Source organism: Drosophila yakuba, chromosome 2L (assembly GCF_016746365.2).
Source record: "Drosophila yakuba strain Tai18E2 chromosome 2L, Prin_Dyak_Tai18E2_2.1, whole genome shotgun sequence".
Lineage (NCBI taxonomy): Eukaryota > Metazoa > Arthropoda > Insecta > Diptera > Drosophilidae > Drosophila > Drosophila yakuba.
Window position 1 is genome coordinate 5167871 of NC_052527.2, and position 23957 is coordinate 5191827.

A 23957-nucleotide genomic window follows, 5' to 3' on the forward strand; every position below is an offset into this window, starting at 1 on the left:
CGCAGAAGAACTAAAACAAAACGGAAAATGGAATAAAATGGCAATGTTTATGGCAGCATAAGAACTAATACTATACAAATCGAAGTACAGTGAAACGAGCATAAAGCGTAAAGCATAAACATGCAATGTATTAATTTGTAATTCTGGCTATCTTTATTTTTTAAAACTAGCGTATAACTTACTTTTGTAATTACATTGTAAGAATACCAATTACTCCATATTCTTCAGCGAAAGAGATTTATTGTAGGGAAGTAAACCTGTGCTGCCAAAATACTCTCACCTGTCGCTCTCCATTTAAATGTCCATCTCATTCCTCTCCCGATCGAGCTCAAACAAATGCCAGACATTTCCACATTTAAGTAGTTTTATTTAATTACATTAATTGCATTACAAAATGGTATAGGGATAGTATAAGAAAAACTTAGCTCAGTGTGTACACATTAAAAGTGAAGGCATCGATTTCTTTCGCTCAATTTTTAAAATTAACATTGCAGTGTTGGTTTTCGCTTAGAGTACAAAACGTAACGGTAACTTAACAGTGGTTACATAATAACTGTCGCCTTCCTAGTTGTTCTTGTAGTTCTTTACTTGATTCTCGTAATTCGCAGTTTGCTTATTTGTTCATGAATATGGCAATTTAGATGGCCGCGCAGATGTATCTGGAAACAGGGAAATAATAGTTCAAAATATTTACTATTTTAATTGCTTAAAATTGCTTGACGATTGCTTACGTTTTGGGATCTACGTATAGCACTGCCTGTAGTGCGACCCCCGCTCCTTGATGTGAATCAGGTGCTCGTTGAGCTGCTTGTTCAAGGGGCCAATCTCGGCCTGCAAACGCAGCAGCTGTTGGTTCTTGTTCAGATAGACGGTCTGCAGATCGTTCAGATCCTTCAGCTTGGCGTTCGTGTCGACGGTTAGTTTGGAGGCCCTCTGGAGGAGCTGCTTGGCCCGTTCCCTGGCATTCTCCGAGCGACTTGCTCGATCGGTGAGGGTCTGATTGGTGGCACTGGTGGCCGACTGTAGATTGTTGGCCTCTCCTCGAGCCCGCATGGCCTCCAGTTTAACGCTATTCGCCTCCTTGGTGATCTCCTTGGCATCGCGATCGTTCTTAATTATATTATTCTGCAGTTTCTGCACTTTCTTGGCCAATTTCTCCACCTGCTGGGCTGTGTTATTGGCTGGTGCTTCGGCGGAATTCGTTTCCTCATCGATCTTCTCCAGATCCTTGCTGGCTAACTCAATGTTGCTGTTCGCCTGCTGAATGGCATCCTTGGCTTTGCCCTGTGATTCATCTGCCGCCGCCAAGTTCTCCACAACCGAATTGGCAGAGTCCAGGATCTTGTCGGCTTTCTCCTTGGTGGCATTGGCAATGCTCTGCAGATTATTGACCCTGTCCAAATCGGGTTTGGTCCTGTAGATGATGGCTTCCACATTCTTCAGCGATGACACAGCCCTGTTGATCTGGTCTCCCAGCGTCTCAATCTCCTCGGGTTCCAGTTTCAGGTCCAGGTCGAGAGTTTTCTGTGCCAGTTCTTTGCTCTCCGACGGAGAAGCTGTCTTGTTCTCCTGGAAGTTATTGAGGGCTGAGAATAGATTTTCTGCGAGCTTGATATTGGCATTGGTTTGGTTCAGATAACGCTCCGATTGCTCGAAGCCCCTCTTGGCCTTCTCATACGCCTCGGAGGCATTCAGCTTGGCCTGGGTTAGAGCCCTGATCGTTTGATCTGCCTGATCCTTCTTGTTGGTAATGGCCGCTTCGGCATCCTTGGCCACCTTAAGGGCTTCCTCCGAGTGGGTTTTGGCGCCACGTTCGCAGGACAGAAAACCGCCACAATGGCCGCATCCAGCACCGCCGCACAAGCTATCACAGGGATCGCCTGCCTTGCCGCAAACCTGGTTGTTAAGCTCGGGTATTTGGGAGGTCAGGGAAGTCAACTCTGCGCGGTAGTCTGTGATCTGTTTGTCATTGTTTGCCAGGTTATCGGCTTCGGCTTGGATCTTATTAGACAGATTTTCCACTCTCTTGCAATTCCTATCCGTGTTCGAGGCTAATTCATTGGCCTCCTCTTTGAGGGTCGACAAATTGCTGACTCTTTCGTAGGCGTGGCGTGTGAGGTTCAGAGCTCCCTCAATATTCGACTCCTGCAGTTGTATGCCGTTCTCCTTCAGTTCCTTGGACAGTTGTTGCACCAACCTGGAATGATTTTGCAGACTCTCTAGCTCCACGCCCGACAAACTCAGCGAATTGTATATATTGTCCAGGTTCTGCTCGGTTTCACTTAATCGGCCATGGGACGCCTGAAGTTGGTCCCTAAGCGATTGGGTTTCCTGGTCCAGTTTCTCGATATCAACCAGACTGACTGAGGTGTTCTGCAGCAGATTCCTAATGTGTTGCAACTTCTTGTCCAGTTCACTGAACTCGGACGTGTAGGCACCGGTGGCTCCCACCTGTTTGATTTCCTTGGCTCGTAGGATAGTGGCAGTGGTGGCATCTTCCAGGGCACTCAAGATCAAATCCCAGTTGTTGAAGCACTCGCCACATGGTGCGCAGTGTGGGAACTGACCAATGTAGCCCCTGGCGCACTCGTTACACTTGTAGCCCCCAATGCCCTCGTGGCAGACACAATTGCCCGTCTCCCGGTCGCACTGGAAATCAGCAGCTCCGTATTGATCGCACTCGCAGGGCTGGCACTTCTCGTTGGGATTGCCCCAGTAATGAGCCTGGCACTGATTACAGGCCCTGCCGCCAAATCCTGGCTTGCACTGGCACTGTCCCGTGTAGGAATTACACTGTTCATGGAGAGCTCCAATTGGATCGCAGTTGCAGCTTTCGCATCCCTCGCCAGAGGCAATCTTCCAGTGGTTCTCGGCACACTGATCGCAACGCACACCCTGCACATTTGGCAAACAGGGACACTGGCCCGTATAACGATCGCAATGAGCAATGGTGTTATTCGTGCCGAGGAAATCGCATTCGCACTGCTGGCAATTCTGCTGCAGTGCATCCCCAAAGAAGCCATCCTTGCACAACTCGCAGTGATCGCCCGTCGTCTGATACAAGCACTTCAGGCAAGCTCCCGTCTGCCGATCGCAGTTGCCGGTGTCATAGAGATCGACATTGTTGCTGCACTCGCACTTGGAGCAGGTTCCGCCGTTGTCCGGATTGCCAAAGAAGTTGTCCGCACATATCTCGCAACGTGAGCCGGAATATCCTTCCTGGCAGTGGCACAGCATGTTATTGTTCCGTGTGTCCAGGGAGCAGCCATCTGCGTGGGCCATGCCACTGGCCACCGTCTCCGGGCAGCGGCATGGTCGGCATCCGATCTCACTGCCGAATAGTGGGTTTCCATAGTAGCCGTCCAGACAGCTGTCGCAGCTATAGCCCGTGGTCGAGTCCTGGTGGTAAGCGAAACGAAAGAAACGAAAGTATAAGTAAGAATGGTTCTACATTATAAACCATTTTCTAGCATCCTTACCTGACAATCTATGCAGGTTCCTTGAATGGGATCACAAGTGGCCGCATGGCCATTGCACTGGCACACTCGGCACTCGGGGAAGTTCCAATAGCCCGGCTGGCACTGATTACACTCCCGGCCATAGGTATTGGGCACACACTGGCACTGGCCGGTGATCAGGTCGCAGATTTTATCCTTCGATCCGATGCTGTTACAATCGCACGCCTTGCAACCTTCGGGACCAAAACCATAGGTGCCCGGAGCACACTGATCGCACTGCCTGCCCACCACATTGGGCTTACATTGGCAGTAACCTCCATTGGATTCGCACACCTTGCTGAGCGAACCGGTGGGGTTGCAGTTACACATGCTGGCGCCGTCGTGGACGAACACACTGAGGATATTGTCAAGGTCTTGGCATCTAGGATCGGACTTGTAGTTCATATCGTACAACGAGGATTTGCAATTGTATTTCTCATAATCATTGCGGCGTATATCGGCCAGCACGGATCCTTGGAAGATGGGCGTCACATCGATGCGGGGAATGAGGGTTAGGGAATCCACCAAGATCGTGGCTGTGGGACTGTCCACATCGTGTCGCTTCCGCTCAAAGTAAATTCGGAACTTATAAACCTTTCCAGCTTCCAAGCACACTTCATTCAAAGCGACCACCTGACGGCTGCGTTCGGGAAGGGAGAACGGAATCCTGGTTTCCGAAGAAGTGGCTGCCGCTAGTTCACCGCATCCGCCTTCCGGATCCACTTGATCGGGTCGCACCAGCGTGATAAACGCGTCCTCCCAATCCCCGCGAGAAGTGCTCTGATAACGTATAACCGCATCATAAGGCATGGATCGAGGAATATCACCGACGGTGAAGACGAGTTCCGAGTTCTCGGGTACCCTGGTGAAACCAATGCCCGTGAAGCTGCCATCCGGAGTTTCGGCCACCAGGCTGCAGTTACCATTGACGCCATAGGAGATGCACTCATCAACCACCTCTGCTTCATGAACCTCGGGCAGCAGGGGTATAAAGTAATTCTGTTTCGGTTGCGAACAGGACCTTCCCGTCATGTGGGGCCTGCAGCGACATTGACCGCTAATAACATCGCAGTAATTATCGTAGGATCCACCAGAATCGCAGTTACACAGAGAGCATCCCTCCGGGGATTCCGAAAGTCCATAGGTCTCCGGCATGCACTGGTTGCAGTCCTTGCCCGTCACATACTTCTTACACTTGCACTCTCCGGTGCGCATCACGCATCCGGAGTTGTTCAGAGTGCCCAGGGCGTTGCAGGTGCACGCCTCGCAGCCTTCGGGGTTATCCGACTGCAGATTCCAGTAACCATCCTTGCACTGATTACAACGACGTCCCGTGACAAAGGCCTTGCAATGGCAGGCACCGGCTACAGCACCATCCTCTGCATCAATTAGGGAGTCACAGATGCCGTCGTCCGACGAGCCTTGAGGATCACAGTCACAGGGCAGGCAAACATTTTCGGACGTTATATCCTGGGCGGGATCGCGGTAAAAGTACGGCATGCACTCCTCGCAATGCTGACCCCGGGTATTGTGCAAGCAATTGTCGCACACGCCGCCGGACACGAATCCGGATGCCGTGAAGACAGCCTCATCGAAGTGACAGCTAACGGCGTGATCGTTGCACTCGCATTTCTTACAGGCATTCGTTTTCTTGCCAAAGGCCGGTTTCCAGGGCAGATCGTTGAAGAAGTCCTCGCACTCCTCGCAATTCATTCCCTTGGTGTTGTGGGTACACTCACATCGGCCATGAACCATGCCATCTTCATTGTCCGCCTGTGAGAAGGCGGGGTCCAATGGTAGACACTGAGAGGCGTGGCCGTAGCAGGAGCAGGATCCGCGCACCACCATGTTGGAGATGCCATAGTAGTATTTCTCCTCGTTCTCCAATCTGCTGTCCAAAAGATTGTCACCCAGCTTGTGCAGCTTGGTCATCTGAATCCTGAGATTAGTCATCTTCAGCTGATTCTGCACGTGCTCCGCATAGGGATCTGTCACATTGATGTTCGGTGGCAGCACCCTAAAGATCACCTCACCATTCCTCGACGGCTCCACGTTGGAGTACCGCGAAGTGCACATCACATCGGTGATGTTTTCCAAGACAGTGGGCACTCCCGGGAAGGATTCCTTGCAGTCGTAGGCGAAGTATCTGTAAATGTGCCAGGTCTGGCCGAAATCAAAGGATCTCTCGATGTACATGGCCGCTGGCCGGAAGGTGGTGAAGGTTATGATCAAATGGGTGAAGTGGAACTCCGCCTCCAGATCCAGTTGAATGGTGGCATTTTCCTTGCCATTCTCGGACTGCCACCAGGTGGGTAGATTAGTGCCGGGCTTGGTTTTATATATAATCTGACCGATGCGATGATTCTTGTACGGATCTTGCTTGGTCTCCTCCCGCGTGTCGCAGAGGAAACACTTCTTATCCTGCAGATGCGACAGAATGCAGAATCTCTCCGGCGAGTGCAGACCACACGTGGAGCTGGCAGTCAGGCGGTTTTCTCTGCCGATCAGAAGATTACCCGTTGCCGGGTAGCAGGAGGATCTCTCGCATGGATGCGTCTTGATAAACTTGTTCGGCGGATATTTCGGGCGATCGCGTCGGCCATGCTGGGGCGGTCTTTGGGAGTCCACTGGGTCCCACTGGCTGCTGAGCAGGCCGAGCACAATGACCACGATAAGCCGCAGCTCCAACATCTCGTACTGGCTCTCAGTTGTTGGGGTCGCGTTCCACTGGGGCACTTCCGGCCGGGACTTTAATCAGTTGCTTTTCTTTTCGTTCGTTTTTAAGGGGATCTCTTACACTTGTCCACGTGATCCTCACTATGAAAATCTATAAAAATTAAAAGCAAGTTGTAAAACGTTAAGTATACTGTTTTATTTTGAGTATTATTCCAAAAAAATTGGTGATATCATAATTATTTCAAAAAAGTTTGCGACTCAGTTATCAGTTTTCATCAGTTCTCCAGTTTAGCACTGAGCACTGATAATGCAACTTTTATGAATATCACCAACTATTATTAGATCATGAATTAAAAACAGTGCTTTGCTACTTACTTAACCACGGCTCTCTTCCTTTTTTTAAATTAAACAATTTATTCATTCATTGTGGCATTTTCCAACTAGTCCTGTAGCTGAAAAATCAACAGATTGCCTTATTAATAATATTCCTTTGGTTTTCAGTTTAGTCTCTAAACAAACTTCACGCTTTTGCCCTCACACTGATCTGCTTATCAACCGCGATGCTCTAATTTTCTAAAAAAATAAGAACAAAAAAACCGATTTATTTACGTACCATTAAAAAAAAGGCATCCGTGCCCAACGAATCTTACGCACAAACTGAGACGCAAACCGAATCTCGAACTGAAACTGAATGGATGCTATTATCAATCCGACTACTCTCAATATAATGCCCGATAATGGTATAGCATAATCCGTTGTTGCCTGGTGCGTTGGATCGTTGTTTTTATCAGTGTTCAGTTGTAGTACGAATCGTACATAGAATACAATTCAAGCTTTGTGTATAATTTCGATTTTATAGAAATGAAATATAAAATAGAAGTTAAGCAGACTAAAATATAAGATATTCGATTATATGAATATTTAGTTAATAAAAAAAATGTGAATTATGTTTCGATGACCTTTATGTTCTTATCAGGAGAATTTCGGAGGGGCAGGGAAAAGTCGGCCACCAAAGTCGGGAATCAGAGACTGAACTACGGAGCCGGTGCGATAAGAAACCAAGTTTTTAGGACCATCACATTTTCTAGACCCAAACATAGAGCTGCTCTCCCCAGTCTAATAATACATATGAGAATTTCATAATTTCAACTGCCCCGATAAGAGTTCATTCACAGATACACTTTTTCTGGGGAGCTCTAGTCCCAAAGAACATGGGAAATGTTCGACTCCGCTCCAGAGTTAATTACTTGGAGTGTGTGTTTGAATTTTGTTGTTTGCTATTTGTGCGTTGGTTAATTTCGTTTTCGTTCGTTTTGCCGCCGAGGAAACTGGCAAATAAACAAATAAGTAAAGAAACAAAACGTAAATTTACCAGGCATACAAGGCAAATACACTATAAGAATATGGGTTCGTATAAATGTGTGTATGTGGGTAAATGATGGAGCAGTGGAGCGCTCCACGATTCTCGACTTCGCTGGATGTGTATCTGTATCTGAGTATATACATTTTGGTAGTCGTGCATATCTGTGTATAGCCAGTTCATAAAAATTTGCTCATACAATTGCCGTGGCTCATGTGTTCTTAGTTTTGCCGGGCGACGTTGTTTATATTTCCAATTTCATCAAGGCACAAAGCTTATTTGACCATACAAATAAAAAATATGATTTCATGCAGTCAATCAGTGGACAGTGAGAACTCAAATACATTTGTCTTTGCGGATTTCAATAAATTCCTTGAAACGTAAGAAAATTTTCCTATTGCATTGTATGATTTTGGTTGGTTTCCCGATATTAGTTCACTGTTGCTTATGTATTTGTATGCCAATGTTAGTTTTTTATCAAGCTAAAACCCTAAATCTATACATATTCCCAGTACCAGGCATTAAAAATGATCTGAAACTTTGATGTTCAAAGCCAACATTTGATTAGACTAAAAACTTTCTTCGCGACTGACCACTGTATGTTTACACTGTACACATATGCACCATTCCAAACCCCAGCCCCGAATTTCAATTCTCAGTCTGGAGCACACATGTTGTGGAAGTCTACCGCCTAAATATGAGATCAGACCGCGATAGAGCGGCTATAATTAGAAGACAACGACTAAATCCTTTCTGCCCACAGTCCGCAATCCAATCTAGATAAATGAATTCGTCGGCTGCACATCTGCATCAAGGCGACAGGCCCGGCTCACATTTTAATTAGCCCGTTGCATTGTCGCCGAAGTAATGAAAATCAGCTTGGCAATGCACTTTTTTAGTCCACATGCAGTCATTCACTTGGCTTGCCATTGCCTTGTGTCTTATGGCATCATGTTTCTATATGTTCGGGTTTGTATGCTTAATCTACAAAAATTCCCTAGCCAAGTAGTTGTGCATTCAAATGCTTCTTTGCTCTGCTATGTGAAATAGAGTAACTTTTGGAAAGTCTCTCGGAAATGGAGACAAACAAGGGAAATATTTGAATAAACTTATCTGGAACTTAACCAAAATCCTACGGAGCACGAGATAATTGTGAGATACTGAAATAAGAATACCTTAAAGAACACAGAAGTGAATTTCTCATACTTAGAGATCAACGTAGGTTATGTTATTTCTTAACGAGATTATTTTTATGCTAACTAGATTAATATGCTTACTATAATAAATATTGAAAAGAAATTTAACGAAAATGCAATATATAGTTTACATATAAAAACTATCTAACAGTATAAAAGTCTTTTAATTTTTGAAATGGTACGACGCAAAATACTTTCAAAATCTTTAAAAAAAAAAAGAAGAAAAACTCTAAAAAAACGGATACTTTGACAAAATTATTTAGGTATTTCTACAAATTATTTAAAAACGGTACTTTAATATGCCTTATTACCTTAAATACCTTAATTTTAAAAGATATAATATATAAGTACATAAATTACTTTTTTTTAGTTTTAACCAGACATTTTAAAAAACGTTGTGGGGATCGTAAAAGGCATCGAAAATCAGCGCCCCTTCGACTTTTTGGCAGTTATCTTGAGTTTTCTGTTCGTAACAGAGAGGCGATAAAAAGAGGCAGTGTGCCACAGCAACAACAACAACAATAACAACAACGCCAGCGGATGCGAAGGAGTGGAAATAGAAGTACGCAAGTGAAGTAACAACAAAAACAGGCCACAAGATAAACCTCAAGAAAGAGACAGAATAGGCAAGGAGAAGGAGCGAGCGAGACGGGGGGACTGCAGCTGTTGAAACCTGCGTAAATAAAACTACGCGTGGATCCAAAAACTAACTGTAAATCGGTTCCTGAAGATTCCTCAACCTACCGGATACTTTAATTCAGCTACATATGGTGCATCTATGTCTGGTCCTTGATCGATGTGCGGAGGTGAAGTTGAGAAAATGAGTTTTCTGTTATACAGACAAAACAACAAACACTCTTCTTGGGTGTTTTGATTTTCGTTGATGCGGCAAACGCTTTTCGACTTCTTTTTATAAACTCCACACCGCACTCACACACACACACACACGTACGCGACGAAGAAGATATTTTCCAAGTCAATCGGAAAGAAAATTCCAAGTTGGGGCCCTCGACTCGACCCGGCGCCGACTCGAAAAACGTCCGATTTCGAGAGATCCACTCGCGAGAATGAATTCAAACTTCAGTGTGGAATCCGTACTCGATACTTCACGATGCTTCGACAACAGAGGATCGATATCGCTATCGAAAAACGAGGTCTCTTTAAATCGAATGCAAGGAGAGCACATTTCTAAAACTTTGTAAAATTTAAGAGAATTGTTGTTTAAATTTTACAATTAACTATTAAATTTTATTTTCTTTTATATGTGCATTGCATACATATACAGAAATAGACTTTCGGCTACGAGAAAATAAGCTAGCAATAATAACACCAATTGGACTTATGAAATCTTTTTTTCTTGAAACCTTTTAAATTCCAACTAGATCGTGGTTCGTGTCGCCGCTAAATGGTAAATTTTTGTAATTTGAAAAAAGTAATTTGCAAATATATCTGTTTAAATAAAGCAAAGTTTTGGGGCAATCATTTCGTTTTTATATTTAAGAAACGTTTCTTTGACATCGACAGTGATATTTGTTCAACGTTGTTGTTTAATATCCGTTAGTTGGCTTCTGAAACTACATTTAGGATTAAAAAATTAATTAATTTAAATTTCTGATAAATAAAATGTTAATTGAATTTCTGGACTATGTATTTTAAAATGAAATCAGTTACACAAAAATGGGTGGGAATAAACACTAGAAAAAATAGGTACCGCTCTCAAGTTAAAAATTTGGCAAATTCTAACGCTTTTTTAAATGTTTGCACTTACTTTTATAAATTTTTATACAAATCTTGATGTTAATTTTTTAGATGGGACAAAAGATTTGACGAATTGTCAAATAGGTTTTCATTAGGTTTTAATAGGTTTGCTGCATATATTGCAGGTCAAGCTGTTGTTAATCATTTCAGAATACTCTATTCTGGCTGGGCTCTTTGTATTTCCGTTTTTTAACGTCTTATTAGTGTGGCCAATAAGAAATATTCGAAATATATTTAAAAAAAAATCGATATTTGATAAATCATGTGAAAAAATATCACGATATAAATATTTATTTTTATTAAAAAATATCGATACATTGAGATATTTCTCACATCCCCAGCTCACAACTTTCCGGAATCTCCAACTGCTCGGGTCGCTGGGCTCCCCATCCGCGCTTGAAATATCCAAAAATACATTAATCGCCGGGAAAAAAAAAACACTACGATGTTAGTTTGGTGTGAAAAATTAGTGCAATTATGATGGTATTTTTTTAACTATCTGAGACGAGAGCTTTTCCTCGCTGGCTGATGTGTTTATCCGTTTTTCGTTACAATATTTGAATCGAAGACAAGTGAAAAAGCTCGCGTTGAGAATGTTGTTAACTTAAGCAGACAGAGACAACAAATTCGATGTATAATATTCGTTGACAAAATTTTTCCAAAATAAAACTTCCAAAAATATATAAAACACACTCTGTAGGGAGTAAAGTTTGTCAAAATTGTACAGTGTTATGCGGAGCGTGGTGTGGGTGTTATTAGCTGGTGCTGCTGTTGCTGCTTTTCCTCTGCCTTCCCAAGTTCGACGTCTTCCCTTATTCCCGAATATCCATTCGTGAATATCCAAAACATCAGCAATAATAACAACAACAACAACAGTGTGAAACCACAATTTAGGTGAGTCTTCGTCTTAGTTTTTGTATTTCCCTCCTCTTTAACCCATTGAATACTTTCTTCAGCCACGTACCAACAAAAACTGTGTAATTGTAACGGCTCCCACTCTCTCTCTCCCTCTCTCTTCCTGTACTCCCCCTTACTTTGTTTTTTAGTATAGTGAAGTGCCCCGGAAATAGTCCACGAATTTTGAACCAAAAACTTGATTACGCAGTACATCCCAGTGTTAATTTTCAATTTCTATGGGGTTTTAGTAGCAAAATGCGTTGGTTGCTTTTATTTATGCTCAACACATTCACATTCACAAAAATACCAGAGAGCTAGCGCTAGAGCGGGACACACATAAAAAGCCGCCAAAGCACAAGTGCAAGCGAGCGCGGGAGTGAGTGAGAGGGAGCAGCTTTCAGCGCATGCGCTTGAAAAAGTGGGTTGGAAAGCGGGCGGGGGAGAGTGAGAGGGGTACAGGTGAATGCTGTTGCCGTTGTAATCACCATGTGTGTTTGTGTGTGCTCTGTTTTTGTTGTGGTATGCGAGCGCGGCAAAATCTCTTAACACCGCGTTTCCAATTCCAACTAACTAACTTGGCTAAAAAGAAACATACTATTGACGTTGCTTTTATTTTTAAACCGCCTTTTGTTGTCATTCTTGGTGACGTCATTTGAAAAAAATAAACTCGTTTGTTTGTCCATTGTTTCTAATGACCAACGCAACGGGAGCCTAGCCCAGATCTCTAGGTCTCAAATTCCAACTGGAAAAAGGGAAGGTTGCTTTCTATCACATTTTATGTTTACTTTTTTACGTTCTTATGTACAGCTCGAAAACAGATAAGCCCGCTTATGTGCATATACTTATGTACACATGTACATGGTTATAGATATGAGTGTGATATGGATTTGTTGTCGTCACGTGGGAGTTGATGTTTCAGTGACTGGAATGTCAACTCCAAAGAGTCATAAAGGGGGGAGGGGGATGGATGGAGCTAATTGCATATTCCCGCTATATTTAGCAATGATCTTCCATTCAGAATAGAAGTGAAGTAGTGTGTGAGAGAGGGAGAAGAAGAGAGAGCGGTGGATATCAGCTCACCGTTAGAATATTACAGCTTACCCACGGTCGCCGCTAGAGGGCACCACTATAATACGTGGAGAACCAGTAACACGAGCAATCGAATTCAGATCGGCGAAATAACGTATTTATAGTAATATATTAAGTTCACCAACTGGTAAACTGATGACAAATAAACAATTAACATCAGCTTAGCGGTTTTATGTAACATCAGTGCTATTACAATGGAAGCAGGGGTCAAATTACTAAATGCACTGTGCTTTCAACCGAAGTCGGCTTACATTTCTGTGAAACCCCGATTAATAACAATAAGCAGTAGAATTGGACCTACGCTCAACGATTGCTATAGTTTGTTTGATTGTCAGACTTTTCTAATCAATTTGTTTCAACGGAGCCATCACATCAATTTGCCTAATGTGGTTCTTATAGTCCACGCGATACCCATTTTCCGACAGCAATTCAGACAAACAAAATTACACCTAGAAAACCGAGAAACACCAAATCGGTCTCCTTCACCTTCTTTGATGGCCTGACTTGCTCCATATCCTGATATCTTCAGCTATTTTCGTTTCCGTTTCACAAGGCTCGCCCAATGTCATGCGATATACTAGCTTACACCTTGCACTCGTCGTATGTATGTACCTTTGGCACCACGATAGGAATCTAAGTTTGGATCTGGCCAAAACTCCTTAGCCGACATGCAAATGTGCCATAAAAAGCGCCCCCTGGCTTCTTGACTTTTAAACTTTAAAATCGGCCAGCGGAAATGCATAAAGCACAGCCAGGGGATATGGGGCAATAAAAGGGACCTACTACTATAGTCCCAGCTCAAATCCGAAATTCTACAAAGGCACGCCACAACCACAACCGAGGCTTTGTTGTACATGGAAAAGGTTACGAATTTGCATAAAATCGAATATTTACATACATGTGTTCCTTAAGCTTATATGCTCGTAAGTGAGAACTCGTGTGCGTAACACTTTTGATGATGGGTCATACATTGTAAATTTTCCCTATTATATCTATTATAAGCCAAACAAGGATCGGAATTTGTGTTAGCATTCACTCAAAACAAGAAATTCAAATAAATACTCCTAACAAGTCTAATCTAGATAAAACCTACCAAAAGCTACATTCAGCGCAGTATTCTCGATGGGAATTGTGTCATGTAGACAAACCCTCTTGTTATCCATAAATTTCCAAAGGGACGTGACTTTCTTAGATTCCAGCACAACTCACTGCCAGGGTGTTCCCCATTCGAGTCTCCTTCTCGGCTCCGGCACAGCCTGTTCCTCCTCCATTGTTTATTGGACTGCGGATGGCGGCTCAACTGACGACTTGATAGAATGAGTGCCTGACTGATGGCTATATGCATATTGATATGGAAGCCATCACCTACATTTCGCTACGGCTACGGCTACAGGCAAAGTGGAGCAAATAAGGCAGAGGGAACTGCGCTTTGGGGGAAAATGTTGGAAAGAACAGGGTGGCAGACACTCATAAAGTTGGTAGAAGTGACAAACGGAACACATGCTTCCACCCAATAGATACGTTTACGTATAAAAGACGCTATATGTACGGATAGATGGATGGATGGATGTATGGATGTATGGATGTATGGATGTATGTATGTAGAACACCCTTTGCGGAAAACATCATTTACTGCCATCCAATTATGGCAAGTCGGGTTTTGTGTGCCAGTCGGCGTGGGCGCATTTGTTGCCAACTAATAGAAAGAAATAATCATTAGAATCTAACGATATTGCATGCGGGCTTGGACTTTGAAATGCCCTGTATTCCAAACCTTTCATACGATCAACAATCCAAACAATGAACTCAATGCAAGAATAAACTACGCGTAAAAAACAATAGTTTGTTTTCGATGCTTGTTTTTACATACACCCAATACCCTTTTTAGAAATGATTTATAAAATGGAATCATTTATAACAGTATTCAAAGAAGTTTAAATAATACTCTAAAATACTTTTGCCATAAAAAATCAATAGGTATTTATGCCCATTACTAACAGTACAAATTAAATTTGTTAATAAGCATTACCATGCGGAAGCTTTAAATCCCAACATGTGTGGGCTACAGAGAAGTGATTTAAGACGCTTGCCGAGAGTTTCAAAGCCGTCATAAATATATTTTCCTCAATGTCTTTGCAGTCGCCAAACAGTCGTCGACGTCTCCCGTGCGCTGATAGTCGGCCAAGATGTTGGACGATGACAACTCGGATCTGCTGGTCTGTGCATCGGAGATGCAGGAAGGTGAGATACATAGATAGAGCTCAATGAACTTTAAGACAATGCGACATTGAGTGATGTGGATTATTCTATACTGTTTTGGTTTGCAGACCGTTTGTACTTTGTGGCCTTCAAGAAGAACATCAAGCCAAAGAACACGGTTAACACCCACTACTTCAGCGTCGATGAGGAATTTGTCTATGAGAACTTCTACAACGACTTTGGTCCACTCAACATATGCATGCTGTACAGATACTGCATGAAACTGAACACCAAGCTGAATGCCAAGTGCCATGCCAACAAGAAGATAGTTCACTACACCTCCATGAATCCGGCCAAGCGACTCAACGCGGCCTATCTGCTTGGTTCGTATGCAGTAAGTGCTCCTGGTCCTTAATGTTTGATGTTTTATTTGGACATATGAAAGAGATCAGAACATTCGATTTAACATTTCCAGATTATCTACCTTAATAAGACGCCCCAGGAGGCGTATCGGGCGCTGGTCGCTGGCGAGATTCCTGCCTACACACGCTTTTGTGATGCCAGCTACGGACCTAGCAACTTTAAGATTTCGTTGCTGGACTGCCTGAATGCTGTGCACAAAGGTCTGCAGGCGGGATTCTTTAATTTCAACGACTTTGATGCCGAGGAGTATGAGTATTTCGAGCGTGTGGAGAACGGCGACTTCAACTGGATTGTGCCACAGAAGTTTATAGCGTTTTGCGGTCCCCACCAGAAGAGCAAGACGCTGCCCAATGGATATCCGTGCCATGCACCCGAGCGCTACTTCAGCTATTTCCGGGATAACAATGTCACAACAGTGATTCGGCTGAATGCCAAAGTGTATCATGCATCGTCCTTTGAGAACGCTGGTTTCGATCACAAGGATCTGTTCTTCATCGATGGCAGCACGCCGAGCGATGCCATTATGAAGAAGTTCCTCTCCATTTGCGAGACTACAAAGGGAGCTATTGCAGTTCACTGCAAGGCGGGCTTGGGACGCACGGGCAGCCTGATAGGTGCCTACATCATGAAGCATTACGGGTTCACTGCCCTGGAGGCAATAGCCTGGTTAAGGCTCTGCCGGCCGGGATCGGTTATTGGGCATCAGCAGCAGTGGATGGAAGAGTACGTATTTCTTAGTACCTCTTTTTCTTACCCAAAGAATAATGAATTTTCCTACTTATTAGCAAACAAAGCTGGCTGTGGTCGGAGGGCGAACGAATGCGCCGGCGCACTTCGCTTCCCATCCTTCAGCATACGTACGGAATCAACAGCCTGGAGCTGAAGACCAAACTGGCCTCGGCTGCCGCCGATTCCGCGGAGCACGTGGATCTGCTGCTAACCCGAGTGAAGGGCATTTCACAGCGGGTGGATACGATGCACCTGAACGACCAGGACAACTTGGATGCAGCTTGTGCGGATCAAACGGATGAGGAACTTTCGGAGCAGCTGCGATTGGAGCGGGACGAGAGAGCGCTGTATCAATCCGCTGAGGATCCCAATTGCAATAATAGCGATGACAACGATACGGACACGATCAGTGCACCAGCGGAACCGCCGCCTACCTCCAGCTATACAATGTCCACACGGCGCAGAAAATCTCCATCAGGCGCGAACAAGCCGACTGTAATAGCCACATCCCTGAGGCGTCTGGTTAATCCCAATGCCAATCGAAGTGGATTGAGTACGTCATCTGGTGTTTATCCCACTCCTGAGGTGGCCAGCTGCACGGAGAAGAAGTTGCGCAAGCCCAGTGCCAATGTCTTCGAGGCAGCACGACACACGATTGCTTCCACCGTCAGGATGACGCAAACGGCGCTGGAGAAGAAGCAGTCCCAGACGCAAGGCGACAAGCTGAATCAGATCAAGGCTCTGCGAAGGCACCACTCGCGATCCGTTAATGTGAATAGCAACAGGTAGGTCGTCTGATTTAAATGTACACCTAGATGACACTTTTATATTTATTACTATATACACGATTATACATTTGTTCCAGCAGCGAACAGGAATCGAACATGAGGCATACGAGAGCTCGTTCCCAGCCATTCCGCAACAATAACAATGGAGTGGTTGGAAGCACAGCGATGGCCGCCTTGAAGCCCACTTCCTCCTGCTTGCCAACTGGCACTGGTACAGCCGCACTTTTGGCCAACAATCTGAACAACAACAATAATGACAGCGGTATTGGGACTAGCAGCAGCAGCAATAATAACAACAACAACAACACCAGCAGTAATCTAAGCAACTCCCTGAATAACTATAACAACAACAACAATACCACTAACAATATCTTGGCCAGTTCGGGGAGCAGTCGCACCCGCAGCCTGGCGCTCTATAGCAAAAGGTAAGTACAGAATAATGACCCCGAATCCCAAAATGACCATTGAACTCGAAAACTCCTCGATGACGTATTATAGTTATGTTTGAATTGTATTGGATTTGATTTCGTTCCGTGTGCGGCTCTGTTTTTATTTGCAATTTGATGTACTTAATTTATACCCTCGTTGCCCTCCAAATCACTTTCTTTTCCCTTACACCATTCCTTTATCGATTGTAAATATTATTAGTTATAAACTATACAGACTATCGAACTTTTTTACTTGCAAAATAAAAAACAAGAGAGAACGCTATAGTCGAGTTCCCCGACTATCTGATACCCGTTACTCAGCTAGTGTAAGTGCGAAGGACAGTTTTTGGCGGTTTGTGGGCGTTAGAGTGGGCGTGGCCAAAAGTTTTTTGGCAAATAGATAGAAATTTACAAGACTAATACAAAAATGAAAAAATATCAAAACATTTTTCAAAAGTATGGGCGTGGCAGCTTTGGGCGGTTTGTGGGCGTTAGAGTGGGCGTGGCCAAAAGTTTTTTAGCAGATAGATAGAAATTTACAAGACTAATACAAATATGAAAAGATATCGAAACATTTTTCAAAAGTGTGGGCGTGGCAGCTTTGGGCGGTTTGTGGGCGTTAGAGTGGGCGTGGCAAAAAGTTTTTTTGCAAATCGATAGAAATTTACAAGACCAATACAAAAATGAAAACATTTTTCAAAAATGTGGGCGTGGCAGTTTTGGGCGGTTTGTGGGCGTTAGAGTGGGCGTGGCAACCTGAATCGACAAACTTGCGCTGCGTCTATGACCCTGGAGTCTGTATACTTAATCTCAACTTTCTAGCTTTTGTAGTTCCTGAGATCTCGACGTTCATACGGACAGACGGACAGACGGACAGACGGACAGACAGACGGACGGACAGACGGACATGGCCAGATCGACTCGGCTACTGATCCTGATCAAGAATATATATACTTTATATGGTCGGAAACGCTTCCTTCTGCCTGTTACATACTTTTCAACGAATCTAGTATACCCTTTTACTCTACGAGTAACGGGTATAACAATATTTTTGAAACCAAAATAAATACTCTGCTAAACGATTTGGTCAATAAATTCAATTAGAGCTAACTCAATTTTATTATGTGTTTTAAAAGTTCGACTTTGTTTAGTATTCGTAATATTCTTAATACCCCGCTAATGCAATATTCACTAAATTAACCTGAATGGTTTTCCACACCAATCGAAACTAACCCAGGATCAATAATTGTTTATCTTATCTTAGCTGCTAATTTTAGTTTAAAAGTATTCTGTTATGTACTTGGCATTTTTGTTTTTGTGCATGCTGAAATTGCGAAATATTTATTGTTGCGCAAAATAATAAACCACAAATTTTCGAAATTATGCTACAAGCTTGCGAAATTGTTTTGTCTTTGTTTGGCCTTGTTTTTGTTGCTTTTATTTGTTTTATTTTATTTGAAATTTACCAGGAGTATGGAGTGTATTTTCTACATTTAAGCTATATCCTTGCAGAGAATATTATTTACTAAGTGGTCTTTTATCGCTAAGTTTAAAGGATAAATTGATATGATACGATTCTATTTCGTATGACTTGGCTCTGCAAAGATGTTGAAATCTTCGGACTCCGGAGCTTTGCCATGATTCTTTTAGTAAGACTGTTTTGGGAACCACACTGAACCCGTAACCCCGTACACCATTTCTCTCTCTCTTTCTCTTCTCTCGTCCTTTTTTGCCCCAATCTTTCTTCGCTTCTTGCTCCCTGCTCCTTCAGAATGGAGCTGAAGCATCTGCGAAAGGCGGAACAGCAGCAGCTGCAGCAGGAGCCACCGTTGCTGCCGGTGGAGAAACAACTGCTCCGCCAATATGCCACCATTAACGAGAGCAAGATACCCGTGGTGTCCGGTGGCGGTGGTGGTGGTGGTGGTGCCGGCAGCTCGGCCACCATTCCGCCCACACGGGGCAGTGCTGCGCGCACATCGCATCACCACATGACGTTGCGGGGGAGATCCCGAATCCGATACCAGCGTCCCAATGCCGGTGAAACGGCGCCGGCAGCTGCCCAAACCCAACCGTGCACGGTGGCCACGGCTCGGTATTACCGGGACGTATCGGCCATACCCACAATCGGTGTTTTGGGTGGTGGTGGCACTGGTGGGTCATCCTCCTCTGCCTCCTTTAACATTGCCACACGCTCCGCATCCGCAACGCTCGATCTCAACTCCAATCCGCTGCCGAAAACCAAATTAACCAGCCTCAACAATAATCCAACTACCACTCCTCCTCCCTCCTCCAATCCTGCAGACACAAGCCGGCTTAGTGGGCGTGGCAGTGCCGAAATGCAGGCGATCATCGAGCATGGCCTGGTGGCTGGTTCGGCCAAGCGAAACAAGCGATCGCTGAGCTCCACGCGACTGGACAAGGACAAGAGCGACGAGTACAACACAAAGCTGTTGCGAAAGACGGCGGCTGCAGCTGCAGCAGCGGCCACTGCAGCATCAGCCGGAGGAGCAGCGGTGGGAGCCAACAGCACTTCCATCAACGTCACCCACACCACAAACGCCTCCACCACCAGCAACGGCGTGAACAACAATTGCAAGTACAACAGCTGCAGCAGCAGCAACAGCGGCAGCTTCAAGCTTTCCCGACGCCTCTTCGGAGAGTCCGGCTCCTCAGCATCGACGTCCGCCTCGAATTCGGGAATTCCCACGCCGACGGCGCCGCCCTCCTCCAGCCAGTGGCATCAGCACCTGGCACGCGGCGTGAGTCGGGTGTCCAGCGAAAGGGATCGGGAGCAGCGACAGCAACAGCAACAGTCCCTGGACCATCAACAATCCAATCTCAAGTTGCGTAAGAAGATTAGCTACTGAACACCTCTCATCGTTTACTTTGGTTATGTAGATATTCTTTTGACTAGTAAATTAAACGTTTCCCGATGAGATAAGCAGTTTGTTAGATATTCCAACGCAATCAAATTTGATAATTGATTTGAAAATTATTTGTAATAACAATCTCATTTATACACTTACATTTTTGTAGGACAAATTTTCAAATTGTTATGAATGGTTATTTAACATATTGTACTAAAATAAGTTAACCCAAGTAAAGGCAAACAAATGTTTGCATTTTTTGAATTGAATAATGCATACCTTGAACAATTGGATATTGAAATTGTTAATACATTGTTAAAATGTTTTTTAGAGGAACGCTTAGTTTTCATTTTTGCATTGTATTGTAGGAATAAAACCAAAACTGCTGAAAACTACGAGATATTATATAAATATCTTTGCACCTTTTATTTTGCAATGCAAATCCTTTTATTCGCATAAAAGTTGTACTTTTATACAAATGGAGGGCAGCAGTTTTACCAGCTAGCCTTACAGTTAAATTATTTAAAACATTTGGTTTAATTAAGCAACCTTAATAACAAAGGTAGGTTTTTTCTTTGACTGTGCAATACATGTTACATTATCAGTTGTTAAAAACAATAGGTTTGGATATTTTAATTTTTAATAGGAACCTAAGAGATGTAATAAGCAACAAGATCATATACAGCCGTGGACGTATAAATAGCACAAAATGAAGTTCATCTTTTGGAATAGTTTTTTTAATTAACAAATATTTCTTGGAAATAAAACAGCTTTCGTTCTTCATAGCTTAGCTTATAAACTAATAAATTAATTAATCAAAATGAATAAATGTTAAAAAAAAAAGATGTGGAAATTAAAAAACTAAAAAACAACGAAAAATGCGTGGTCACAGAAATAGCACAATTTCAAAATATCTTAAATTAATCATAAAAAATAAGTTTAAAAGTAATTAACGTAAAGCAAATTTAATATTTGGTTGAGTATCCATGATTTTCGATGACTGCGTTACATCTTCGACCCATACTCTCCACAAGCTTCTGACATCTCTCCTTTGGAATGGAGTTCCAGGCTTCTTGGACACCTTTCCACAAATCGTCAAGATTCGAAAATTTTTTTTTGGATATCATAACCTTGACGTCATTCCATAGATTTTCTATAGGATTTAGGTCAGGTCTTTGAGCCGGCCATTCCAGAACTTGGATGGATTCGTCCTTCAACCACTTTTTAACGACACGAGATGTGTGCTTTGGGTCGTTGTCGTGCTGGAATGTCCATTTCAGAGGCATGATCTCAAACGTAAATGGTTCCATTTGATTTTAGAGAATGTCCACATACATAAAGCGATCCACTACGCCATTGATCCGGTAAAGCGGACCCACACCACGCCAGGAAAATGCACCCTAGCACATAATGGAACCGGCACCGTGCTTAACAGTCTTCATGGTGTACCCGGGGTTAAGAGCTTGGCCTTTTGGACGACGAACAAATGTTTTACCATCGAGTCCTATGTTATTGATTTTTGTTTCATCGCTCCAAAGGATGTTTTTCCAAAAACTCAGGTCCTTATCCCGGTGGGCCCGTGCGAAACTTAATCGTTGCGATATGTTGCGTTTTGACAGGAGCGGCTTTCTTCTGCTGATGCGTCCAAAGGGGGAAGCTTCATTTAGTCTTCTTGCCACTAATTTCCTCGATACATTTTTGCCACACTCTTTATTTATTTCCTCCATAATTTCGCGGGAGGACTTGAAAGGATTCGCCTTGCTCTTCCGTACTATGAGCATATCTGTACGCGGGTCAGTTTTTCGTGGCTTTGGTTTGCGTTTTTTTTGATTGGTCAAATATGCTGTGTTTTCCTTTGCTACCTTCAGTGCATTATATAGCATTTTCCTCGAACATTTCATTATTTCGGCAATTTCAGCAGGTGTATTGCCAGATTCAGTTAGCTTGAATATCATCCTCCTTTCTTCAACTGAACAATGCTTTCCTCGACCCATTTTTTTAACTTTTGTATTAAATTACAATAATTTGTTGACGAAATTTTTTAAATAACGAAAAAAAACTTAGGAAAACCACTTTTTACACGGAATTTGCTGTAAGTTCTTTAAAGTGTGCTATTTCTGTGACCACGCTAAATAGTGGCTCGCGAACGAAAATTAAGCATAAAGCAGAAGAAAAAAATGATAATGGTAAATTTTTGGGTTGTACGTCATGTAGAAGAGAGCAATAATCGATTTACATCAAAATTTTTGGAATCAAAAGCCTAATACTTCTGAAATAATCGATCTAAAGTTACTGTTCTGATGTGTGCTATTTATACGTCCACGGCTGTAACATTGGTATTGGCATCGGAAAATAAATAATAATAACATGTTACACCGTCTCGAAAGTTTGTTGTTGTACCCACTTCCCTTAGTGATTTGCTTGGATTTTTCAGAACCATCAATCCTGTACAAAGTTAACATAGATGTTTACCAAAAGACCTTGAAAAAATCACTTTTTTATGTTTTACACCCACAGCGTTGGTGGAGATTGTATTAAACGTAAGATATAATGAATTATGTGCATTCTAGAGTGTAAATATGACGAAGTTTACTTAGTTCTAAGCCAACCTAGTTAAATAAATGTTATATATATACCACATACGTATTGGATACTACGCATTAGATCAACATGGTGCGGAAATAGTCTATTATTTGGTCGTATATATTAGTTTCCAGCGCTGCAAAGACCACGTCGAAGTCACAATTAAGCTCAACGCACAGCATGGGCACCATCGATAAGGACTCCAGTGTACTGATTGAGGGTGTTATCTTTAAAGCGCTCATCACGCTCAAAGCCTTATCCTTGGAGGTCATGTAATCATCGCAATTGATGGCCTCAAGGGCCGCCGCCTTCAGGGCAGGATAGAAGTTCTTGAAGTAGTTGTGCCGGTCGCAGAGGCGCAGACCCGTATGGTCCACGCTTCCAGCATCTGTGAGCTCCCTGTAGGTGTTGAACTTCTTTCTGCGCAACACCTCCAATTCCTCCAGCGTTTCTTCCACAGCAAGACCTTCCGATTTCTTGGTGCTTACAACTTGCATTTCATCCGGACGCAAATTGTCCGCATTGCTGGAAATTAGGGCTAGCATTTCGATGGCCGCGCGCTGACGGGCATCCTTCTTTTTGTCCGACTTTCCGTAGCGAACGATGGAAGCCACCGAACAACAGGCCACGAATTCCGGGGCGTTGGGTGTGCCGCTTTGCTGCACTATTTCAATGGTGGGCAGTGGCATCTCGTGGCGGACGCAGTAGTCTCGCAGCTCCCTCAGCATGTCCCGGTTTAAGTTGATCACTTCCTGACCCGGATCACCCATCGTGTTGCTTTCCGAATCCTGCAGAACGTTTTCTACGCCGGGCAGCTTTCGGATTTTACGCAGGATATTGACGGCTGCCAGGTGTTTGGCATCGCGCTTTGAACGCCCTACGATTGGATAAACATGAGCGGTTAGGATACGAATATACGTTTTGGATAAGATTTGTAATTTACCATTTCCGTAGGCCTCGACCTCCATCATATCTACTTTACAGACGTACCCGCCGTCTTCGCCGTCAATAAATTCATATAAGGGTGGAGTGTTCTTTGTCTTGGCACAGAACTCCTGTAGTGCGGATACGGCTGACTTGTTATCTACGGGTTCAGTGCAGAAGGACATGTCTAACGTGCAGATATTTCACAAGTTAAAACAATATATAAAATGACCAATCCACTGCAATTTTATTAGAGATGGCACGTGAATCACGAAGCGGGGTTAGTTCCCTGAAACGGGCAACGATAGAATCCGGGAATCACAGTTTTTTTTTGGTACAAACGAAAAAAAAAACATTTTTTGGATTCGATTTGCTCAAATCACAGCTTTAGAAAGCCAGCTGCAAAAATTCGAACCGTAACGAATCTGGATGAAAAAGGCTGATAAATAAATTTTTCTAAGCTTATAGTATTTATTTCGAATTCTATAACAGCGCATAAGGGGTTATCATAATTTTGGTAAGGAGCATATGTATGCATTTTAT

General features: G+C 43.4%; 3 protein-coding genes across 6 annotated transcripts; 1 reads left to right on the forward strand and 2 right to left on the reverse strand.

The window, feature by feature from the left end:
- Positions 1 to 342: 342 nt before the first annotated feature.
- LOC6526901 (laminin subunit beta-1) lies at positions 343 to 9794 on the reverse strand. Of its 2 annotated transcripts, none has more exons than XM_002087964.4 (5): positions 9474 to 9794; positions 6549 to 6625; positions 3480 to 6324; positions 732 to 3399; positions 343 to 659 (listed from the first exon to the last, which is right to left on the reverse strand). In XM_002087964.4, exons 3-4 carry the CDS (start codon positions 6186 to 6188, stop codon positions 742 to 744), a joined length of 5367 nt encoding a protein of 1788 aa, XP_002088000.1. In that variant the 5' UTR covers positions 6189 to 6324; positions 6549 to 6625; positions 9474 to 9794; the 3' UTR covers positions 343 to 659; positions 732 to 741. The 2 variants fall into 2 exon arrangements, with proteins under 2 accessions (XP_002088000.1, XP_039227728.1); XM_039371794.1 differs by lacking the exon at positions 9474 to 9794 and adding an exon at positions 6787 to 6901.
- A 1035-nt stretch (positions 9795 to 10829) lies between these two features.
- Positions 10830 to 19981, forward strand: LOC6526902 (dual specificity protein phosphatase CDC14A). 3 transcript variants are annotated; one of them, XM_002087965.4, is made up of 7 exons: positions 10830 to 11381; positions 14613 to 14714; positions 14801 to 15066; positions 15148 to 15818; positions 15881 to 16609; positions 16690 to 17037; positions 18812 to 19981. In XM_002087965.4, the coding sequence occupies exons 2-7, from the start codon at positions 14660 to 14662 to the stop codon at positions 19905 to 19907; spliced, it is 3165 nt and encodes a 1054-aa protein (XP_002088001.1). In that variant the 5' UTR covers positions 10830 to 11381; positions 14613 to 14659; the 3' UTR covers positions 19908 to 19981. The 3 variants fall into 3 exon arrangements, with proteins under 3 accessions (XP_002088001.1, XP_039227577.1, XP_015053493.1); XM_039371643.2 differs by having other exon boundaries at positions 16693 to 17037; XM_015198007.2 differs by having other exon boundaries at positions 10831 to 11381; positions 19342 to 19420.
- Positions 19982 to 20309: 328 nt separating this feature from the next.
- Positions 20310 to 23777, reverse strand: LOC6526903 (double-stranded RNA-binding protein Staufen homolog 1). Its single transcript, XM_002087966.4, has 2 exons — positions 23434 to 23777; positions 20310 to 23367 (listed from the first exon to the last, which is right to left on the reverse strand). The coding sequence occupies exons 1-2, from the start codon at positions 23597 to 23599 to the stop codon at positions 22568 to 22570; spliced, it is 966 nt and encodes a 321-aa protein (XP_002088002.1). The 5' UTR covers positions 23600 to 23777; the 3' UTR covers positions 20310 to 22567.
- Positions 23778 to 23957: the final 180 nt, after the last annotated feature.